Raw genomic sequence first — 21,670 nt, 5'->3', positions numbered from 1 at the left:
AACCTTGATATCGCTAGCAAACATTACTGAACAGGGACATGTATAGCTAAATAATGAGACAAAATTCACACCATAAAAATAACTGCAGACATGAATTGTAGATGAGACTGATAATATTTGTAGCGGGAAATCGACCGCAAACAAATGTATCCTTTTTCTCATTAGCTTCACGATCACAGCAGCACGGCACTCGTTATGTCAATCAAGTACGGTACTATTAGCGATGCACGAATAAGTCCAACTTTGTTTTTCACGGATTAATGCTCAATTTGTGGACCTCTCAGATGTAAAAACATGATGTGCCTCCAGTCCTACTTTCTCTAAATACTGTGAGTGTTAAATTAAGTGAAGTCGTAGCGAGCAGTAATGTCTTGGTAATGATAGATAAATGGTTAAAATCTTTTTTTCTTTTTTTTTTTTTAAATATGTTTTTCTTAAGAGTGTAAATGAATGATCGCTTTTATATTTGCCTCTAAACCTTTCAAATGAACGACCAAATCTGCAGTGATTCAGGTAAATAAACAGTAGCCTAATGGGGGTCTCGGTGCCTTTAGGTCACGTGATCGCAATCCAGATACACCCGGTGATACCAACAGAATTCGGTCGGTGCCTACAAAGGTAACAAATTTGGTACCCATCCCTAACTACAAAGATAAAATGTTAAAAGTGTTAAAACAAACAAAAACACCAGCATGTTCTATATGTTAGACAAAATACAGTGGAACCTACAAAGTGAAGACAGTTGACTTTCAAGTGTTTTTTACCCATTGAACTTAAATCCCTCCAATAAACAATATCTTAATTTAACTGTGCAAGTAACATTTAACCATTACTAAATACGTAAACTTAACTGTATAATACATGTAAATACTACTAAATAAAGTAAAATTTCTCCCTTTTAAGGAAGATACATGCTTCATATTCCACAGCTATTTATTTAAAAAAAATAAACAAATATATTTGCAAACCATTAATTATATTTGCAGGTCAAATGTAGTGACTTTTAATTTAAGCAGATGGCACCATTAAAAAACAGCAACTCAGTGTCAGTGTCAATTCAGCCAATGAGTGTGTGGCACACTCACTGAGGTGTCATTTAGCCATCACGACTAATCACATTAGCTCATGCTTGGTCAAATTAATCAGTACATGAAATTTGATTATCAAATTGATTGTATTGCACAGCTGGATGCCTTCATTAAGTTCCACATCCTGTTATATGGCTATCATCACACTCTGTGATTAAAAAAAGAAGCAAAACCCACTTGTAGGGTGTAATCCTTTAGATGCAATATTTTACTTTTGAGACTTTTGAAGTTGGTCCAACTATGGAGGTTCCACTGCAAAGTTAGAACGACTAATGCTGACTATTGCACTTTTTGCATGGTGTGTACCTAGTGTAAGTCCCTCATTAACAAACATGTTAGAGACCACAACTACCAACAATCATACTATCTTACTCTTCCAAACTAGGGACCAGTGTACCAAACATGCACCCGGTGGAAACACAATCATATAAAACTTACCAAATCCCTGATAAAGCCTTGCTGAAAAGGGAGAGTAGGGAGAAAACCAAGACAGAGGAAGAAAGGGGGAGGAAAAAAAGACAGATTGGATACAGGAAGTAAAATTAATTTCAAGAAGGGACGTAGTAGAAAGAAAAGAACACCAATGGAGATTCAAAGATATGCCGAAACAATTCATCACACCCTTGGCAGTTTTGACTTCAAGTGAGTGTGTGTGTACGGTGATCAAACAAAACATGTCAAATAAAAAATTTTATTTTTTGATTGACATTTCAGTGTTCTGTTTTTGTGTGTAGCATTCATGTCAAAACTGCCCCCTATCTACCGTATTTTTCGGACTATAAGTCGCAGTTTTTTTCATAGTTTGGCCGGGGGTGCGACTTATACTCAGGAGCGACATATGTGTGTAATTATTAACGCATTACCGTAAAATATCAAATAATATTATTTAGCTCATTCACGTAAGAGACTAGACGTATAAGATTTCATGGGATTTAGCGATTAGGAGTGACAGATGTAAACATATAGCATGTTCTATATGTTATAGTTATTTGAATGACTCTTACCATAATATGTTACGTTAACATACCAGGCACGTTCTCAGTTGGTTATTTATGCCTCATATAACGTACACTTATTCAGCCTGTTGTTCACTATTCCTTATTTATTTTAAATTGCCTTTCAAATGTCTATTCTTGGTGTTGGGTTTTATCAAATAAATTTCCCCAAAAAATGCGACTTATACTCCAGTGCGACTTATGTATGTTTTTTTCCTTCTTTATTATGCATTTTCGGCCGGTGCGACTAATACTCTGGAGCGACTTATAGTCCGAAAAATACGATAGTTAAAAAATATGTGTGTGTAGAATGTAGATTGTCAGTCATCAGGTCATTTAATCCACACAGGTCAAACTAAAATTGAGTCGACCATTGACTTATACTCCAGTGCGACTTATATATACAGTATATATATATATATATATGTTTTTTTCTTTCTTGATTATGCATTTTTGGCCGTTGTGATTTATACTCCGAAAAATATGGTATATGTACATAATTTATAAATTTTTTTAACTTAATTTTTTTATATACATGTTACAGGTTATATATCTTTTATTATTGAATGTATAAAATGTGATGAATACTTAATGGACCTCAATGGAAACAAGCCTTTTGGCTTTTTTGTGCCATCCATTTGCCTTTTTAAAGCATCACATGGATTCAATTCTTTAAGATGTCAATAAACTTCTCAATCAATCAATCAAAAACCTGATGGGACTTTTGCTAAAACTGTTTTGAGCAAATATATGACAACCATTCATTGGTATTGTGACAATAAAATTTCATTTGTGTCCAAATATTGGGGTTTTGAGCAAGTAATAACCTGTGATTAATCTAATTAAATAATTTTACAGTGCTGAAAATAAATAAGCAGCAATGAAGCCCGTGTAATTCCTCTTGCATCCACCAGAGGGAGACATATACCAAGCAGGAAAATACTGAATCGTGCTATAAGACAGACAAGCATTTGGTATTTTAACGACACGCCCAGGAAGTTTGTTGTTGTGTTTTTTACCATCAGCATTTGTTTTCTCTTCAGTAAAATGTGCACTCTGTGACTTAAGGAATTCCTATGGGGAGTCTCTCTCTCTCTGGTAACAGGAAGTCCTTTAGAGGCACGGAGGGGGTCAAAGCTGACATTGCTGTTCCCAGACTAGTTTTCCCGCGCAGCATTCCTGGCCCGTTTCCTGCCACCGACGTGAGCCATCGCACAACTCCTATGCTACTTTTTGTGATGACCATGCGTTTCTGTGGATAATATTTGACTGCGGGACTTTCCTGGTGTTCATCGATACAATACAGTCAGCTATTAAAGGACACAGAGTCATCTTGTGAGTAATCATACTGTACCAACAAAAAACATCCACCTCCACATCCGCCTAAACCCTCCTATGACGCTCCACTTTTATACGACGACTTAAATGAAACCAGATTGAGTGCTAAGAGGAGCCCCCACCCAGCCGCCCCCTCAGCTCCCAGCACAGCGACGTGTACTCAGCTGTTCCAATGTACTTACACTGAAATGATGCTTAAACCTCATTTCCTGGTGTTTGTCAGGTGAGTTTGTTCATTCTGACACGTTTGTGCTTGTGTGAGGGAGTAAATACTAGCGATGGGCATTTGACTACAAGTATTGGTATTTTTCTGTGGATATAGTTCAAATAGATGACATCACGTTGCAAACTAGTTGAGACTGACTCAACAGCACCTCCTCTGGTGGCAGCTAAGTAGTGCACTCCGTTTTGCCACAGCCAGTACAATTCCATGCACTAAATTAATCCGTTTTTTCTCTAATTTAACAGCCACACGTGAAGCCCCAGTTCACATGCTCCATCTCTAATGCAACTGTTGGCCATACGCTGTGTGCCTCTCGTATACTCGGGGGTGATCATAGACATTGTGGTCTAGCTATGTGGGAATGTAAGTTGTGGAAGAGAATGCTACGTGGTAATAAGTTAGAGCTAGTAGCTGTCAAGCTCCAATTTCTAACAGATAACAACAACTTCCCACTGCTATTTGGTGTTGTTGGAAATGTTTTAGCGCGTTCGAATGACACTAAAGAAAAAGATCACTATTTTGGTGAACTGCTTTGACTACTGTCAATACAAACTACACAGTGAAGTGATTATATGTCAATTAAGCTGTGTAAATTGTTTTTCTTAAATCACTAAATCAATTATGAATAACAACGTTGTTGTGAATGTTTTAAATTGTTGAGAAAGCTTCAGGCAGAGATACTTTGTCAGGGCTATTCAACTGGCGGTCCTTGGGCCAAATCCGACCTGGCAATGACACCGTACCGGACCCAAGTTCAGTTCAAAAGTTGTGAGGCAAACATTTTTGCAGCAACTTCCTAAAAACACTAGAGGGCTGCTGTTGTACAAAACAACTTGGACTACTGTAATCCTTGCGTTGACATTTAATACATGGAACACTGGGGTCCAAATTTGTGGTTTAGATAACTGAGGCGTTCCTCAAGGCACCCCTTTAAGTCCTCTCCTTTTTGACAGTTACACATGTTTTCCGTATTAATATTTGTGTAACTAAGGGTGTTGGTGTAGCTTGTTTACTTCAGATGTAGTCAGTCATTTGTACAACTTCTTTAGTTATATATTAGTGGTGTTCCTCAAGGTTCCATCTTAAGTCCTCTCTATTTAAATGGGTTATACTTGTATAGCGCTTTTCTACCTTCAAGGTACTCAAAGCGCTTTGACAGTATTTCCACATTCACCCATTCACACACCCATTCACACACTGATGGAGGGAGCTGCCATGCAAGGCGCTACCAGCACCCATCAGGAGCAAGGGTGAAGTGTCTTGCCCAAGGACACAACGGACGTGACTAGGATGGTAGAAGGTGGGGATTGAACCCCAGTAACCAGCAACCCTCCGATTGCTGGCCCGGCCACTCTACCAACTTCGCCACGCCGTCCTTGAGGAACACCACTAATATATAACTAAAGAAGTTGTACAAATGACTGACTACATCTGAAGTAAACAAGCTACAGCAACACCCTTAGTTACACAAATATTAATACGGAAAACATGTGTAACTGTCAAAAAGTAAAGGACTTAAAGGGGTGCCTTGAGGAACGCCTCGGTTATCGAAACCACAAATTTGGACCCCAGTGTTCCATGTATAAAATGTCAACGCAAGGATTACAGTGGTCCGTTTGGGCTATTCAACTGGTGGCCCGCAAGTTCAGTTCGCAAAAACTTGTGAGACTCAACAGGTCTTTAAAAAACAGCTTCTGTAATTCTGACAAAATAGATAGACCAAAATCAAATGTCTACTATAAAGGATGCTGGTTCTTCAGGAAGATACAAAATAAGACTAATAGTGAAGGGAGGAGTCCAGCCCTCCAGTCTGCAGCTTTCTGGAAATGTGGCCCCAAAATAATTTAGTTGAATATCTATACTTTGTGACCTACCGCTATTTATCATTGTTAACGAAACATACACATATTATTATATCATTCTCCATCCATCCATATATCATTCTGACGCTTATTAAACGGGTAGGTTTTTATGATATCATATACTCTAAAAATACTGACATTTTAAAAAACAGGTCAAAAACCAGCTTAAAGATGGTCTGTAAAACGAAATCTATGCAACATTTGGACCAAAGAATCACCATTTTATGTTAGGTAAAAAACAAAAAAGGGTTTTAAATGTTGGAAAAAAATCATAATATGACCCTTATAATGTGTTCACATGTCTAGTAGAATGCTTATTTTGAGCCATAATATTAATTTAGTGCATGGAAACGTAATGAATCACTTCTAGATCAGATTAATACAAAATCAGTTGGACACAATCAAAACAGAATTCTTCCCAAATAGGAGCCGACACAGTACCGTATTTTTCGGAGTATAAGTCGCTCCGGAGTATAAGTCGCACCAGCCAAAAATGCATAATAAAGAAGAAAAAAACATATATAAGTCGCACTGGAGTATAAGTCGCTTTTTGGGGGGAAATTTATTTGATAAAACCCAACACCAAGAATAGACATTTGAAAGGCAATTTAAAATAAATAAAGAATAGTGAACAACAGGCTGAATAAGTGTACGTTATATGAGGCATAAATAACCACCTGAGAATGTGCCTGGTATGTTAACGTAACATATTATGGTAAGAGTCATTCAAATAACTATAACATATAGAACATGCTATATGTTTACCAAACAATCTGTCACTCCTAATCACTAAATCCCATGAAATCTTATACGTCTAGTCTCTTACGTGAATGAGCTAAATAATATTATTTGATATTTTACGGTGATGTGTTAATAATTTCAAACATAAGTCGCTCTGAGTATAAATCGCACCCCCGGCCAAACTATGAAAAAAAACTGACTTATAGTCCGAAAAATACGGTAGTTTGTGTACTAAAGACGTGTCCTCTTCAGCAGGAAGCCTCCGTGGACGACATCTGAACCCAAAAAAAAGTCTGGAAATCTATGACCTAACATTTGTATTTTCAGTAGCTCCTTAAAAATAGAAGCACTATGATCACTCCTGTGATATTAGGCTAAATATACAGACCTTACTTTTTTATCTATTCTTTGGTTTTGATTGATCCCGGGTGTGTTTTTATTCACCATGGGAGTGTTTGGGTAGACGCATGCCAAAAAATAAAAATAAAACACGCTGGCTTTGATAAAACGTATCTATTTGTTTAAAAACTTCTGTACTATGCCTATTGATAGAGAAACTCTTTAAGGGAAGTAAAAAATCTTACCCCGTGTGTTTTAAAAATTTAGTCTTCAGGACATTTTGTTTGACTTGTGCTGCCGTAAGAAGTTACGGAGCAAAGACAAAGCTGATGTCTGGGACGCATCACACGCAACTCCCCAGCTGGAGTCATCAAACAAGTAAACAAGAACCTCCCACTAAACCAGTGCTTCTCAAGTACTGGGACGGGTGTGTGGGAGGGGAGGCGTGAAAGTTCTATAGCGCAATAGTGTGTATCTTAACATACAGATAACTTAAAAAATATTCACTTCAGGGGGTTGTGAAAAAATTCTGTCCCCTATAAAATGTAACTGTGAGCAAGCCCCTTTAATGCAGTGCTTTTTTAAAATTGGGGCGGGCCCCCAATAGGTGTCGGAGGAAAGGAGGTGTGAGAGGCAATTGCGTTTTAGTAAAGAACTATCTTGACACATACAGATAAAAAACAAACATTAACTTTAGGGGTGGCGTAAAAGAATGATGTCCCTTAGCGTGATTGAGAACCACTGCACTAAACAGCCATTAATTAGCCCGGACAGTAACCTTCTTGTCTCGCTATGCCAGTCGATTAGGAAAAAGTGTTGTACCTGCTTGTTCTTGTACTTCTTCAAATATCGCGGGGACACCAAACACTCGGGGTTGATGTCCGTAGTGATGGGCTCGATGAACTGAGGGTCGGGGTTCATGTGCTGCATCTTGAGGAAGGAGAGGATGTTCTGCACCTCCAGGTTGTAGGAGCTGTCCGCCATGGTCTTCCCCTTGGAGGCTAAGCGACATGCGGCCATCCAGTGGGCGTACTGCTTCTCCTGGAAGTCAAAGTCCAACGTGTCCATCACCAGTCGTTAATCCTAAGTGACGACCATAAGCGTAGAAGGCGGCGGCCCTTACCGTGTCGCACCGCAGCCAGATCTCATTCATGCCGTCGGCCACCGGGATTAGCAGCTTGATGTTGAATTTCTGACCTGATATGTTAACATCCGGGGTCACCTCGCAGCCTACCCACGCCAAGACGAGGTCAAAGGTTAGATGGAGGCTACGCAGAGCGCTTTTGTACAATACACGGGTGGGGTTTACCTCTGAGATTCATCTGGTGAGCGGGCGTCCCGTGTGATTCCTCTTTACTTTTGTAACAGGAAATGGTGATGTCTTTAAACGTGCACCAATACTGCTTGTAGCCCTTCAGGGTTAGCTTTTTGGGTCTGGATAACACATCATGCAAAACACACACGTTTCTTTCTTAGTCTGGATTTACACTACAATTCTCTTTACATTTATTAGCAACTTTTGAAGTATCGGTAAGTCCTAAAAACAGCAGGGCACTCCTGTCAAATATAGGAGATTTGTCTTAAGTTTAAGAAGGAACTCTTTCAAAATAAAAATCAGAGCACACCTTTTTGATTTGGCTTTTAGCTAATATTTATAAATTTTATTGAAGTCATTCGTACTTTACTTTTTATCTCATTAGTTTTATTTACTTCTAGTTATTTATCTTATACTTATTGTATTAATATTTTTATCTTCATGTTTTACTTGTATCCATCCATCCATTCATTTTCTACCACTTGTCCATCTATTTTATCCTTTATTCTTACTAACGGTTCTTACTATTTTACATGTTTTATTATCCTTACTTTCCGGCGGTACTCAGAGGGAGCCCTCAGCATCAGGAATTATCGACCATGGCTTTGGGGGCGCTTTGTGTCAGCGTTCTGGTGGTTTTGGTCTGATGATCTCCTGGTGCAGCTGGCTCCTGAGATAGTGTTTCTTCACCTGGCTCCTCTGTACTCAGCCATGCATTCAATTGTGCGTGTGTCTGTATGTGTAAGGGTCATCGGGCCATTGTTTTTAAGTCTTTAAAGTTGCATTTCTTTCGTATAAAAAAAGCGCTTTATAAACATAGTTCGATTTGACTGGATTGGTTCTATAGAGGATCTTTGACAAGCGTTTTTGCACTAGGTCTTTAAAAAACAACAAAGAGCTTCCAAGTGTATTGCTTGCACAGAAAGGATTTTTTCAATGAGTTTGTTTACATTGCAGTTGCATCGGCCGATTTTTATCCGTAGTGATTCTGATGGGAGCAACTATAGGACTTGATGTAGTGTAACATGATCAGGAACTAGAGGCTGAGGTCGCTTATTAACGCTGATAGAATACAGCCAAAAAATGAAAATGCTTTTTCATTATTGAACCCCAACAATTTTATGAGACGTATTCATCTTAACAGTTTCAACTTCAAAGTGAAACTAAAAGCTTTTGGAAAACAAGCCACGGATGATCCTAAACAGGCCGTGGTTGTTTCCTAAATTAATCTAAGGCTATTTCCTGCTTCCTCTACTCACTCGCATGCACTCTGTAAAAGTTTTGTGAATGGACCTACTTGAAGACCTTGACGTAGTCCGCCAGCTCCGGAATGGACGTGATGTCACCCTGCAAGGAAACAGAGGACAATCCAAATGTTGTTGTTAGAACCTAACCCAAGCAAATCCTCACATTAAAAAGCAACACGATGAAACAATGACCTCATGCTCGGACCTCATGATCCACACTGAGCTGGTTCAGCTGCTTGAACGTGGTTTACGTAACAAGGAACACAAACCGTTACAGTGTCCTATAGAGTAAAATACAATTAACTAAAACTACTTTGTCTTATAGGGGAAGTGCACTTGTTTTGGAATTGTGTCTATCCTTCACAAACCTTATGTAAGACAAGAACACATACAGTACATTCAGAAAGTATTCAAAGCACTCACTTTTTCTATATTTTGTTAAGTTACGGCCTTATTCCAAAATGGAATGGATTAATTTTTATCCTCAAAATTCTACAGACAATCCCCCATGATAACAATGTGAAAATGTTTTAAATGCATTTAATTTTTTGGGCAAATGTATTGAAGATAAAAAACAAAAAACTCGCATGTACATAAATATTCACAGCCTTTGCTCAATACTTTGTTGATGCACCTTTGGCAGCCTTCATGTCTCTTATAATGATTGTGAACGATAGGCAAAATTCCAAAAAAGTGCACTTCCCCTTTAAGGGGGTTCCACTTTGTAGGTTCCATTGAGCTCGTTTGTTAGCGTTCTCCTACCAGCGTGTTGGACGTCTTGCCTCCTTCCAAGGTGATCTCCAGGTCCGAGAGGGCAGCGTCCACCTCGTCCACCTCCTTCTCACTGTTGTTCATGTGGTTGTCTGATGACATGATGGACAGCTTGTTGATGTGGTACTGAGGGGAGAGGGTGAGATGGACCAGCTCAAGTTAAGTAATTATTTACTGGGAATGATATTTGTTCTTTGCCCAATACATGAGTCACCACATGCCAACAGAACAGTATTTCTAACACCAGCTTTTTCAAACATTAGCCTGAACAATTGTTGACCAATATGAGACAGAATGATAAATGTGTCACGGTTACTGAATCTGGGACAAATTTAATTAGTTTGAACACTTGTTTTCCTCTTCTCCTATAATCAACGTCCTGGTTTGAAGTTTGAGTCTATTTTTTGTCACCTAATCAAGTCAATGTGCCGCCGAGGTGATGCCAACGGTCGCCGGCGACATAGTGAATGTGATTGATCTTTATTTAGACTCTTGTATCCACAGCCGCACTCGTGAAACATTAGCCAGTAGCATGAGCTCATGCAAACACCCTCCCCCATGAAGAAAGTGAGTCGGTCTAAACACACCCAAGTTGGATTCTCCCAGTGAAGCGCAACTAGAAGCCAGTTAATTATAACAGGTTAGAAGAAGCATAGAAACACCCGCACGCCTGACAAGCAGATCTATGAGACGGTGTCCCGCTGGGGAAGGGTGGTCCAGGGCCAAAGCACAGCATCCAGTGGCCCCAAGATGCTCTATAATTAACCCTGAGGGTGAGGACAGTGTGGCGTCCTCAGGTCCCGACACCCGCTGCTTTACGAGGGTCCGAAATAGAAAGGGCACCACCTCAGGACTAAGAGGGGCCAACCGGCGCGGGGGTCAACATCTGTATGTCATTTACATTGCCCATCATAGGATAGACATTATCAATGATTAAATGAAGAATTCATATATAAAGTACCGTATTTTTCGGAGTATAAGTCGCACCGGCCGAAAATGCATAATAAAGAAGGAAAAAAACATATATAAGTCGCACTGGAGTATAAGTCGCATTTTTTGGGGAAATTTATTTGATAAAACCCAACACCAAGAATAGACATTTGAAAGGCAATTTAAAATAAATAAAGAATAGTGAACAACAGGCTGAATAAGTGTACGTTATATGACGCATAAATAACCAACTGAGAACGTGCCTGGTATGTTAACGTAACATATTATGGTAAGAGTCATTCAAATAACTATAACATATAGAACATGCTATATGTTTACATCTGTCACTCCTAATCGCTAAATCCCATGAAATCTTATACGTCTAGTCTCTTACGTGAATGAGCTAAATAATATTATTTGATATTTTACATTAATGTTTTAATAATTTCACACATAAGTCGCTCCTGAGTATAAGTCGCACACCCGGCCAAACTATGAAAAAAACTGTGACTTATAGTCCGAAAAATACGGTACACTATTTGGCACTGACTAGTTTGTCGTCTCAGGAACTAGGGAAAGCTACAACCCAGTTATGGCAGCAGCATTCCATCCAATACAACAGGGCACTGAAACAGGAGTTCAGGTTCAGATGCCACTTTCCCAAGTCAACAACAGGGCTGGGCGAAAAAACAATATCATTATATATCGTGATATTTTAATAATATATGCGTTCAATAAGGCGATCGATATTTTTTTTTTCTTTTATGTCGGAAGAAACTGGAAGTTGCGATATATGGTTGGTTGCGTGAACAAAGGCACTCGCTCTCTGGTAACCGAGCAACGCAGTAAGTGATCACTGATCAGTGGGAGTGGCACGCTAACAAACAAAATGTAACAGTATCAAGTTTGGTTGCGCCATCATGTTGTCTTGTGGTTGACTCTTTGCGTGAAGTGAGAAGAGAAAGTAAAAACGAGTGCTGCAGAGAGCGAAGAAATTGTTGATAAAACAGGAAAAGTCACCTCGACAGTATGGCAGTTTTTTTAGATATTTTAAAATGGACCACAGTCCAACCGATGTGGTCAATGTCGTCCCCACCAAGACCAGTAATACCACACCACTTTAAACGCGCTTACCCTTGAGAGTACAGCCGTAACTTCCTGGCACTAAACCTGCAGAAAAAAGTTATTCTCAGGTTTTTCTATATTTACATTTTCACACTTTGCACTATTTTGTTACACTTTATTAAATATTTGTTACATAGTCCTTCTTTTTGCACTTTCATTTCATTCAAGACATTGTTAAGTGCTCAATGTGATTGTAAAATGTTTACATTTTTTGTTTTCCATGGTTGTGTTGACATTTCCTTTCCTTTCCGCCTTGATAGCTGAGGGGATTATATATATGGATTATATATATATATATATATATATATATATATATATATATATATATATATATATATATATATATATATATATATATATATATATATATATATATATTATTATTATTATTTTATTTTTTTTTGAGGGGATTATAATCAGAGAAAGGTTACATTTTAAATAAAATTGTTTTCATTTAATATTATTATTTTCGATAGGTCATAAAAAATATCAATAATTATCAATATCGACCGATACAAAACACTTATATCGTGATACTGTTTTCAGTCATATCAGCCAGCCCTAGTCAACAGTCACGAGAGCGTGTGAATCTTCCACATCGTACGTCAGCCAAGAGTTAACTGGCTGCCACATGGGCCGATTCTGTAGCTGTAAGGCCAACCTCAATTTACGAGCTTGTGGTCGGGAGGCCGATATATGCAATTCCCCGATGAAAGACTCGAGTCTTGACATTTCTGAAATGCTGACGTGGTACACTGAATAGGACAACAGTCAAAATACGTACCTGCAAGGCGGCGAACATCATCATTTCTTCCTCAGTGCACTCGATCTCCTCCAGCAGGATGGCCCACTTGGCCTGTTCGTAGAGCTGGTTTACCCTGATGGCATCATACTGGAAAACATTGTAAACTACATTAGCTTTGTGGAATCCAATAAGGTTAAGCACCAACATACAGTGGAAACAATTCAGTCTAATGTAACTGGAGACAATTCGAATGATTCATTCATTCTGTTTGACTTTTGCTTTTTCTTTGACATTTTGGCTATTCAAAAAGGGAGGAGTAGCCTCAATAAGGGATGTTAAAAGTAGGGATGGGCACTGAAACCTGATTTACATGGTAAAAGAAGAAGAAGCTATCGGTGCCTTATTTCGGTGCTTATTGTATGCAGACTTAACAAGTGATCTGCAATGATATTATAAATAAACATTGATTGATATTGTACATCTTGTACATAAGTAACATTTTGCGTCCTGACAGAAGCACACAGAGTCCTTAACACGCCAACAGTAGTCCTCAAAACACATCATAATGCCTAGCCAGTAGCCCCAACAAGACAGCACTTTCTCATTATGCACCAAAGACGGTTATAAAGAGCAAGGTTGCATTAAGGAAAACCCGTAATTTTGAGCATCAAATATTACAACTTAACCAAGTTGTTTTTTTGCACCTTCTCTATGTTCTTTATTGCTGCAATAATGACAATTTGTTGTACTTTTTTTTCTTATTTTTGAATGTATAACTTAGTTTTTTTATTTATTGAATTAAAGTATTTAAATTACTAGCCTGTTTAACTGGAATGTCACTAAATTCCATCAAAATAAGAAGGCATTGTTTTTTGTTTTTTTTAAATTTGCATGTTTTTTAATTTTTTAAGTGCCAGTTTAGGCACCGTTTAAGCACCGGCACTGTTTTTAAAGTACCGATTTGGTACTGGCATAAGTTAAAAGGTGTCCTCGATTCAAAGTATGGCTGCAGTTTTAGTAATTGAGTAATCTCTTTAAGAGTTTGTCCGATTAATCAAATAAAACACACTTCATAGTCTGAATGTGTGCGTATTTTAGAGAAAATAGTTGAAAAAAGTTGGACTTCATTATTTTTTTCCCTAATAAATGCACACCGTCAACATAAAAATTGCACTTTTAACACGTGTGCTAATATTAATAAGAATGAAAAATGTAAACTCTCCGCTGTTCGCTGACACGCAGATCACGGCTCTAATGTTCGCTCTAATGTAGCGTCCGTCCAGAAACTATGTCTACGTATTTAAAGTTCCGGGCTTTCATACACTTTTATGAGCTTTTTTCTAATTGAATTATTTGATTTAATTGATTATTCGTTACAGCCCTGATTCAAGGTAGTAGCATGACCATGCACATGGTCACATATTATCAAACTTCAGCTACAGGTTTTACAGTCTTTTGCAGACAGGAGTGTGAAAAAAGAAAAACGTTCACACTGAGAAATAAAATAGGTTTCTGTTGAGTGTTTTTACCTCTAAGTTGACTTATTTTTGTGTGTTCCATATTTTTATATGGGGAAAAAGTGATTCAAACAAATTACGTAATACTGTCGATAGTTTTTACTGTGTTATGGTAATAAACAAAATGCCTGTTTTTGATCATTACCTTTGGGTTGAGGTCAAAGAAACTGTGGTATTTAAACCTAAGCAGCAACACCTCATTCTCCTTCACATCCTGCTCCATCAGAGATCTGGAGGAGTCCAACCACCTGCACACACACAGAGAACATATTCCCTTTTAAAACATAACACTCACTAAACCGCTAAGTTGAAATAGTTTCTTCTCACCCCTGGTTGATCTTGGCTTTGTCCAGCAAGGACTGGGACTTGTAGAGTTTGACCAGGATGTCTGGGGAGGAGATGGGCTGGCTGACGGCGAGGATACCGGGATTGCCCTCTGAGAGCGGGCTGTCTCCAAACCAGGCGGACGTGGGCGACAGCGGGCTGCCGTCCCTGGAGTCATACGTGGGCGTCATTGTCTTGCTGTACAATCCCGGGCTGGAGTAGATGCTCCCTGTGAGCGTGGAAGCATCGGTTAGAGCAGGAACAGAAACTTGTGGAGGAGATATTGAAGCATCGAGGTGAAGCATGTGATGAACCAGCCCACACACTGTGACCTCCTGGAGGGGCTGATGTGGACCAGCATGCATGCAGGTGATGATCAGGGTTACCCCCAGCAATGCACTGCACACAGCAAACCAATGCACAACAAACAAGGAGGAGACGGGAAGTAGAAGCTTATTCTTTCAAATCAAATTAGGTTCTGTCAAATTTATGTACAGTAGCCCCTTCATCCCGCTCTCCTCTTGTAGGATCAAGAAGCAACAACAGCTAAATCCAAACCAGGAAGTGCTTGGCTTGGCTTGTGAGGGCGCACGTTTATGTTTCAGGGTCATGAGAACAGGGTGCAAGCTGCGGCCACCCATCCTTCTTTCTGGGAGGAAAGGAGGTGTTATTCATGCGCCGCTTGCCAGATTTTCTCTAACGCCGGGTTCAGCGTGGCAGGAAAAGCCCTCCCAGTCTCCCACGAGGGGGTCTCTGGAGGAATCCAAAATATCCTAGTAGCAGCGTACAAGCTGGCAACACAACTCCTCCATCCTGTTTACAGACTTGCTGATACGAGGGGAAAATGCTAACATGCATCAAACTCCCCTAGGCTCCCCCACACAAACGGGAGGCTTATGGACCACCAAGACTGGATGTTGACTCCCCTTAAAAATAAGCTACTACATTCTAATCTTTCATCACGTGACCGCCAGAGTCAGCTGACTCTGCCTCGTAAGGGAAAAGGCTGTGGGGGAGGAGGGTATGAAACTGAAGGCGATGGTGAGGAAGCAGTGAAGAAGAAGAAAAGAACAGGACAGTGGAAGAAAGCTTACCTTTGACAGGTCCGATGTATATGATCTCAGATGCTAGGATGGACAGACAGAAAGAAAGGAAAATAGGAGGAAAGTAGAGGAATGGTAACAGTCAATCGATAGGGAGACTTTTGGATGGAAGGAGGAGAAAGGAAAACAAGTAGAAGATCTTAGTCATTTCGAGGTGTTGGCATGAGAAGTCCACCCACTGGAGAGTCAAAACAGGCGAGGTGTCGGACAACTTGACCCAGCCGTGCCAGTTTCAAAGTGACAGTCCCGAGTGTCTCGGTGCTGACATGATGATAGGAACTAAATGTCTTCCATTGTTTATTTTTCTAATGTTCTTGGTGCTTGCATGTGGACATTAAGATGTGGGGTTTGCTCTAACAAAAGATGGAGGGTGAGCTTTTAGTGGAAACAATTGTTTAAATGCAGTAGTACACCAACGTATGAACTTAATTTGTACTGTGGCAGAGCGCTTAACTCAAAACACTTGTATCTCTAAATCTATTTAATTGGCATTGCCAACCCCCAAACAGCAGAATTTTGACATGTAACATGGCCTTTAAAAAGTAAAACAAACTTTTAGATAAGAAATATTGGATAAAAAGATACAATAGAATGTACTACAAACTACAACAGTAGTTTTATGAAGTAATGTGATAATAATATACAGCTTATAATGTACGTATCACATTTGAGAACCACTGCGCTGGACCAACTGATGGCAGGGATGCTTGTAACTCAAATTTTTGCTTGCAACTTAAAGCATAACAATTAGCCGATTAACAGCTTTTATCTCAAAACACTAAGTTAAGGTACCACTATACTTACTATGACCTCAGCACAAGCCACATACTGTTATCTGTGTCAGTTACCGGGGTTTCCCCTGAATGTAACTGAATTTGTCAGACCACCACTGCATTTTCATTACCACCACACCTTGAAAATAAGTTGGGGTTTTTTTTACTTGAAAACAAATTAAAGTAATACAATATATTGTAGTCCCCAGAAGAAATTACACAATGTCCGACACTATTTTTAACTTTTAATACCAATCTTATGATAACAAATGGCACAATTCCCACAGGTTTTACCTCGCGGATACAAACTTTCGTCCGCTCTTCCCCGCCGGACACACAACAACACTTTCTCATTCTCCGCCAATCATCTTTCAGGCGTGGACGGTGTGTTTGCAAACATGGGAAGATCTACAAAATGTGCAAATATTGAGGACAGTGGCGGCTTTTAAGAAGATAAAGTCCAGCTGCTTGCTGTAGCTCGCCTCTTTCGTCAGGGACATCGAGGGATAGAAGTTAAGAGTCTCTAAACACGACTGACACTTTATAATAACAACAGAAGAAGATTAGATTTGTTGCTAGTAGTTTTTCATTAAAAAAAAAGTCATTGAAAGTCTCTAGAACAATGGTCACCAACCTTTTCAAGGCCAGGATCCCTGGTCTCACCCAAAAACAAATCTTTTTATTGAAAAAATACATATATTTTTTACTTCAGATATACAGTATATATCTGATATTTACACACACACACATTTATATAAAATATTGTATTGTTTTTTGTTTGTTGTTGTTTCTTTAAAAACAAAACTGGTTGGCTGATGTCAACATTTTAGCTTTTTCTCATTGTGTTTCTTGCTGTTTTCTCAATTTTTGCTGGTGTTTTTTGTGATGTGCCCAACGGCACAGATGGCCCCTGTGCCACACTTTGGACACATCTGCTGTAAAAACTAATTGTTTATGGCCACTAACTAGCGTTTGTAAGTTTTTCAATATAACTAAAACTATTCATAATAAACCGTCCCAATTGTGATGTCTCTAGGAGTGTTTTCATGCACAATTGTAAGTGCTATCGTAATGTTATCAAGCTAGCATTGTTAGCATTAGCTAATATGCTAACATGTTTACGAGTGTCTGTGTTAGTAATATTAACTAAAAATGGCATTCTGTTCGTATTGTTTTTAGTTTCACAAATTCCTCAGTAAATCCACCAAAATGTCACCGTGGCGTTGAGTCTGTTTAGCTCATTGGAGAGCGAGCTTCCGCAGCTAGTGGGCTCAGGACAATGACTTCTGTTTTGTTTGATCAGCCGTTTTACTGCAATGTGACAGGCACTGTTTGGAAACAATTAAGGTATTTACACAATTTCCCTGTGTAAATAAATTTTAACAACGTGTATATATATATATTAGGCTTATAGTGGAGTGTGGCTAATATACTGTATGTAAAAATGTTTTTTCTTCTTAACTTTAGTGGGTGCACTCTATAGTCCAAAAAATACAGTACAATGTGGTAAAAAAAAAAGCTGCATTTTCCTTTACACTTTCTCGTTTACTCAAAATCATTTAAAAACGAAAACTATGTAATCAAATACATTTTGGGAATTTACTGCCTTTCATCAATAATCTTAATAGTTTAGTGTCTAAACCAGTGGTTCTTAACCTGGGTTCGATCGAACCTTAGGGGTTCGGTGAGTCGGGCTCAGGGGTTCGGCGGAGGTCAAAACAAACCCGACTAATCGTGTAAATAAAAACTTCTCCATATCGGCGTATTACGGATACGAGAACAGCAGAAGTCAGACTAATTTGCAGGTGTGTAATTTGTTGTGAGTTTATGCACTGTGTTGGTTTTGTTCTTTGAACAAGGTGATGTTCATGCACGGTTCATTTTGTGCACCAGTAAAAAAACATGGTAACACTTTAGTATGGGGAACATATTCACCATTAATTAGTTGCTTATTAACATGCAAATTAGTAACATATTGGCTCTTAACTAATCATCATTAAGTATTTATTAATGCCTTATTCGGCATTATTATAACCCTAACCCTCTAACCCTGGCCCTAACCTTCTAACCCTAACTAAATAACTCTAAATTAAGTCTTTGTTACTTAGAATATGTTCCCCATACTAAAGTGTTACCAAAAAAATATAACTTTGTCTTGAATTTGAAAAAAAAAAACATTTTATTTTTCACTAAAGAAGGGTTCGGTGAATGCGCATATGAAACTGGTGGGGTTCGGTACCTCCAACAAGGTTAAGAACCACTGGTCTAAAGAAAACCAACATGGCTTGAGCTATGGAAAGTTGATTATTCTGCTCACTGTGACGCTGGCATGGAAACAGGAGTTCAGAACAGTCAGAGAGCGATTTTTCTGTCCCATCAAAAAGCTAATATGCCCCTCCTGCTTGTACATGGAGAACATTATAAGTGTGCAAGAAGGGAAGATTTGGCCGGTGTTGTGATTGCATCGCTTCCTTTCTGCGAGGCCTCGTGATTCCAATCAGGAGATCTAAGCAAAAAAGGCCAAGCCCCGTGCACACATGGGACGGAATAACGCCTAGCAATTTGGCTCTTGGAGTGCACTCTCCAGCTATAGCATGTGATCTGATCGGGGATTGTGCACATTCTTGCTGTAAGTGCTCCTTGGCACCATTAAACAACGTGAGGGAAAAAATAACATATCCATATATCATCAAGGAAAGACACCCTCGAGGACATGTGATGACGACTATTTTGGTGTCGGCGCCGTCCTCTATTAAAAGGGGTTTTGGAAGTGATTGCACATGAAAACATATGATCTTCTGTTACATTGATTGAGGGAAAGTTGCCGTCGTCATGTCTGACAGTTAGCTGTTTTGGTGTATGCTAACTGCAGTCTTCCCTGCACAGTTGGTCATAACTCAGCCCTGGCTGGCTGAGGGCAGGGCCGAGGGAGGGAGGCGGGGGTTGTGTAGGCCCGGTTAAAATGGCAGTGTGACCAACTATGTGTGGAATCTCAACCATCCTTCATCCTCTCTGCCAAGGAATCGAGAGCCAGGTCTGCAGAGGCTACGCAGGGCTAAGGGCTAACACTAGAAGTTTGGTTCGCTGAACACAAGGTGCATCTTAGTGAAACCAAATTCAGAATTTCTCACACAGACTGAACAGAGGAGACACCATGGGAACCATCACTAGTTCCATTGGAAACAATCATTGTAGTTTTTTCACTAAAGGTTTTCATTAATGACTGAAAATAACTGCATTGAGTTTGATGTGTGATGAACCTTACCCGATCCAGGGGTTAACAGTGGACCTTGTAGCTCCAGATCGTCCTCCTCCGCCTCCTCTAACTTTTTCTTCTTCTTTTTGGGATCGCGTGGTTTGCGCAGTAAAGATGTCTCCTCTGGATGGCGAATATCTGGAGCGAGAAAGGAAGTAACACATTTAAATGGTCGTCAATATTTGAGGCAACAGCAGGATTTATACAAGTTCTTCTGTTAAAAGATTCCCTATCATTCCCAATCCCTATGTGAGACAAGAACACATGTTTTTCTTTGTTAATTTATAATATAAGGCAAGTTAGGGCTGGACAATTAATAAAACGTTGATTTCGATTTCAAAAATGGCTTCTCACGATCATGAAAATATAATTAAAAAAAAAAATTAATTGGCCGCGCAACGTGCATGCAAATTCCAGAGCTTGTAACGGTGGAACGGATGAGGAGCGAATGAGTGGGGAAAAAAGCATGTCTACTAGAAGTTTGGGATCTTACTATGGTTGCTACTTATTATTTGACACAACGCTCGTACGCCTAATCAATAATAACTAAACTCAACAAAAAATAAGGCATATGATTTCCGCATTGACGTAACAGAGGACAAAGTCACAGAATTGGACACTGTAATGAAACCCACTGTTAATCGCAGAATATCACGGAAATTGACATAAATGTGAGTGAAATGTTGTCATTGTGAGAAGAAACATTTGTTTGGGAAAATAATGTGTTCGGGACCACTCATTCATCCCCTAAAGAAGTAACCGCCCTGTCCTTAACAATGTCGAGGCGGTCACCTGAAATAGGGACTAAGGTGCAAAGCTAAAACTAGCCAGAACTATCCATACACCCACAGCACATCTCAACTGCTTGTGTTGTTGTGAACGACATCATCAATGTAAGATCAACCTGGGAACACAACAGTTGTCGCCATTTAAGAGGCGCTCTCTCCCCTTTTCTTTAAAGTTAAAAGTTAAAGTCCCAACGATAGTCACACACACACTGGGTGTGGTGAAATTATCCTCTGCATTTAACCCATCCCCATGTTCACCCCCGTGGAGGTGAGGGGAGCAGTGAGCAGCAGCGGTGGCCGCGCTGGGGAATCATTTGGTGATTTAACCCCCAATTCCAACCCTTGATGCTGAGTGCCAAGCAGGGAGGCAATGAGTCCCATTTTTATAGTCTTTGGTATGACTCGGCCAGGGTTTGACAGCCTCGAGTCGCCTCCACATGTCAAGCGGAGAACAGCAGCACACTCCCCCCCCCTCACAATAATCGCATGATGCGCCACATCCGATCTGACTGCGGTCTTAAAGCACTTATTGATACATTTACACAACTAATATGCTTTGACCTAAAATACTGATAAAAATTATCCTAAGATGTGTTCCACCAATAAATGTGAGAGATTTTGCATTTAATTGACAAATATTTTATAAAATTGTATTTGCCACAAAAAGCACACACTCTATGGTGGTAAAATAAGTGTAAAGGGTAGACAATTGATTGTATTGTTGTTTATATTGCTATTGTTATCTAAATCAGTGGTCCCCAACCACCGGGCCGCCCGATTGGTACCGGGCCGCACAAGAAATTAAAAAAAAAAAAAAAAAGTTTTTATTTTTTTATTAAATAAACATAAAAAACACAATATATACATTATATATCAATATAGATCAATACAGTCTGCAGGGATACAGTCCGTAAGCACACATGATTGTATTTCTTTATATAAAAAAATAAAAAAATACCCCCCCGGTCCGTGGGACAAATTTTCAAGCGTTGATCGGTCCGCAGCTACAAAAAGGTTGGGGACCACTGATCTAAATGACCTACTCAGTGGCCTAGTGGTTAGAGTGTCCGCCCTGAGATCGCTAGGTTGTGAGTTCAAACCCCGGCCGAGTCATACCAAAGACTATAAAAATGGGACCCATTACCTCCCTGCTTGGCACTGAGCATCAAGGGTTGGCATTGGGGGTTAAA

General features: G+C 39.4%; 1 protein-coding gene across 5 annotated transcripts in view; it reads right to left on the bottom strand.

Moving 5' to 3' along the window:
- Window positions 1-21,670, bottom strand: part of fermt2 (FERM domain containing kindlin 2) — a 74,146-nt gene that overhangs the window by 5,405 nt on the left and 47,071 nt on the right. For 2 of the 5 annotated variants that reach the window (XM_062041406.1, XM_062041407.1), the window contains exons 4-14: window positions 19,702-19,830; window positions 15,655-15,687; window positions 14,564-14,789; window positions 14,382-14,484; window positions 12,759-12,866; window positions 9,911-10,045; window positions 9,199-9,248; window positions 7,896-8,020; window positions 7,710-7,816; window positions 7,409-7,627; window positions 1,527-1,547 (exon numbers count right to left, since the gene is read on the bottom strand). In XM_062041406.1, coding sequence (XP_061897390.1) covers window positions 1,527-1,547; window positions 7,409-7,627; window positions 7,710-7,816; window positions 7,896-8,020; window positions 9,199-9,248; window positions 9,911-10,045; window positions 12,759-12,866; window positions 14,382-14,484; window positions 14,564-14,789; window positions 15,655-15,687; window positions 19,702-19,830 — 1,256 coding nt within the window. The remainder of the gene's footprint in view (window positions 1-1,526; window positions 1,548-7,408; window positions 7,628-7,709; window positions 7,817-7,895; window positions 8,021-9,198; window positions 9,249-9,910; window positions 10,046-12,758; window positions 12,867-14,381; window positions 14,485-14,563; window positions 14,790-15,654; window positions 15,688-19,701; window positions 19,831-21,670) is intronic. The other 3 variants (XM_062041408.1, XM_062041409.1, XM_062041410.1) reach the window with 3 other exon arrangements.

The sequence above is a fragment of the Entelurus aequoreus genome, linkage group LG03 (assembly GCF_033978785.1).
Source record: "Entelurus aequoreus isolate RoL-2023_Sb linkage group LG03, RoL_Eaeq_v1.1, whole genome shotgun sequence".
Lineage (NCBI taxonomy): Eukaryota > Metazoa > Chordata > Actinopteri > Syngnathiformes > Syngnathidae > Entelurus > Entelurus aequoreus.
The sequence above is the reverse complement of the archived record's forward strand: the minus strand, read 5'-3'. Positions and strand labels throughout refer to the sequence as shown.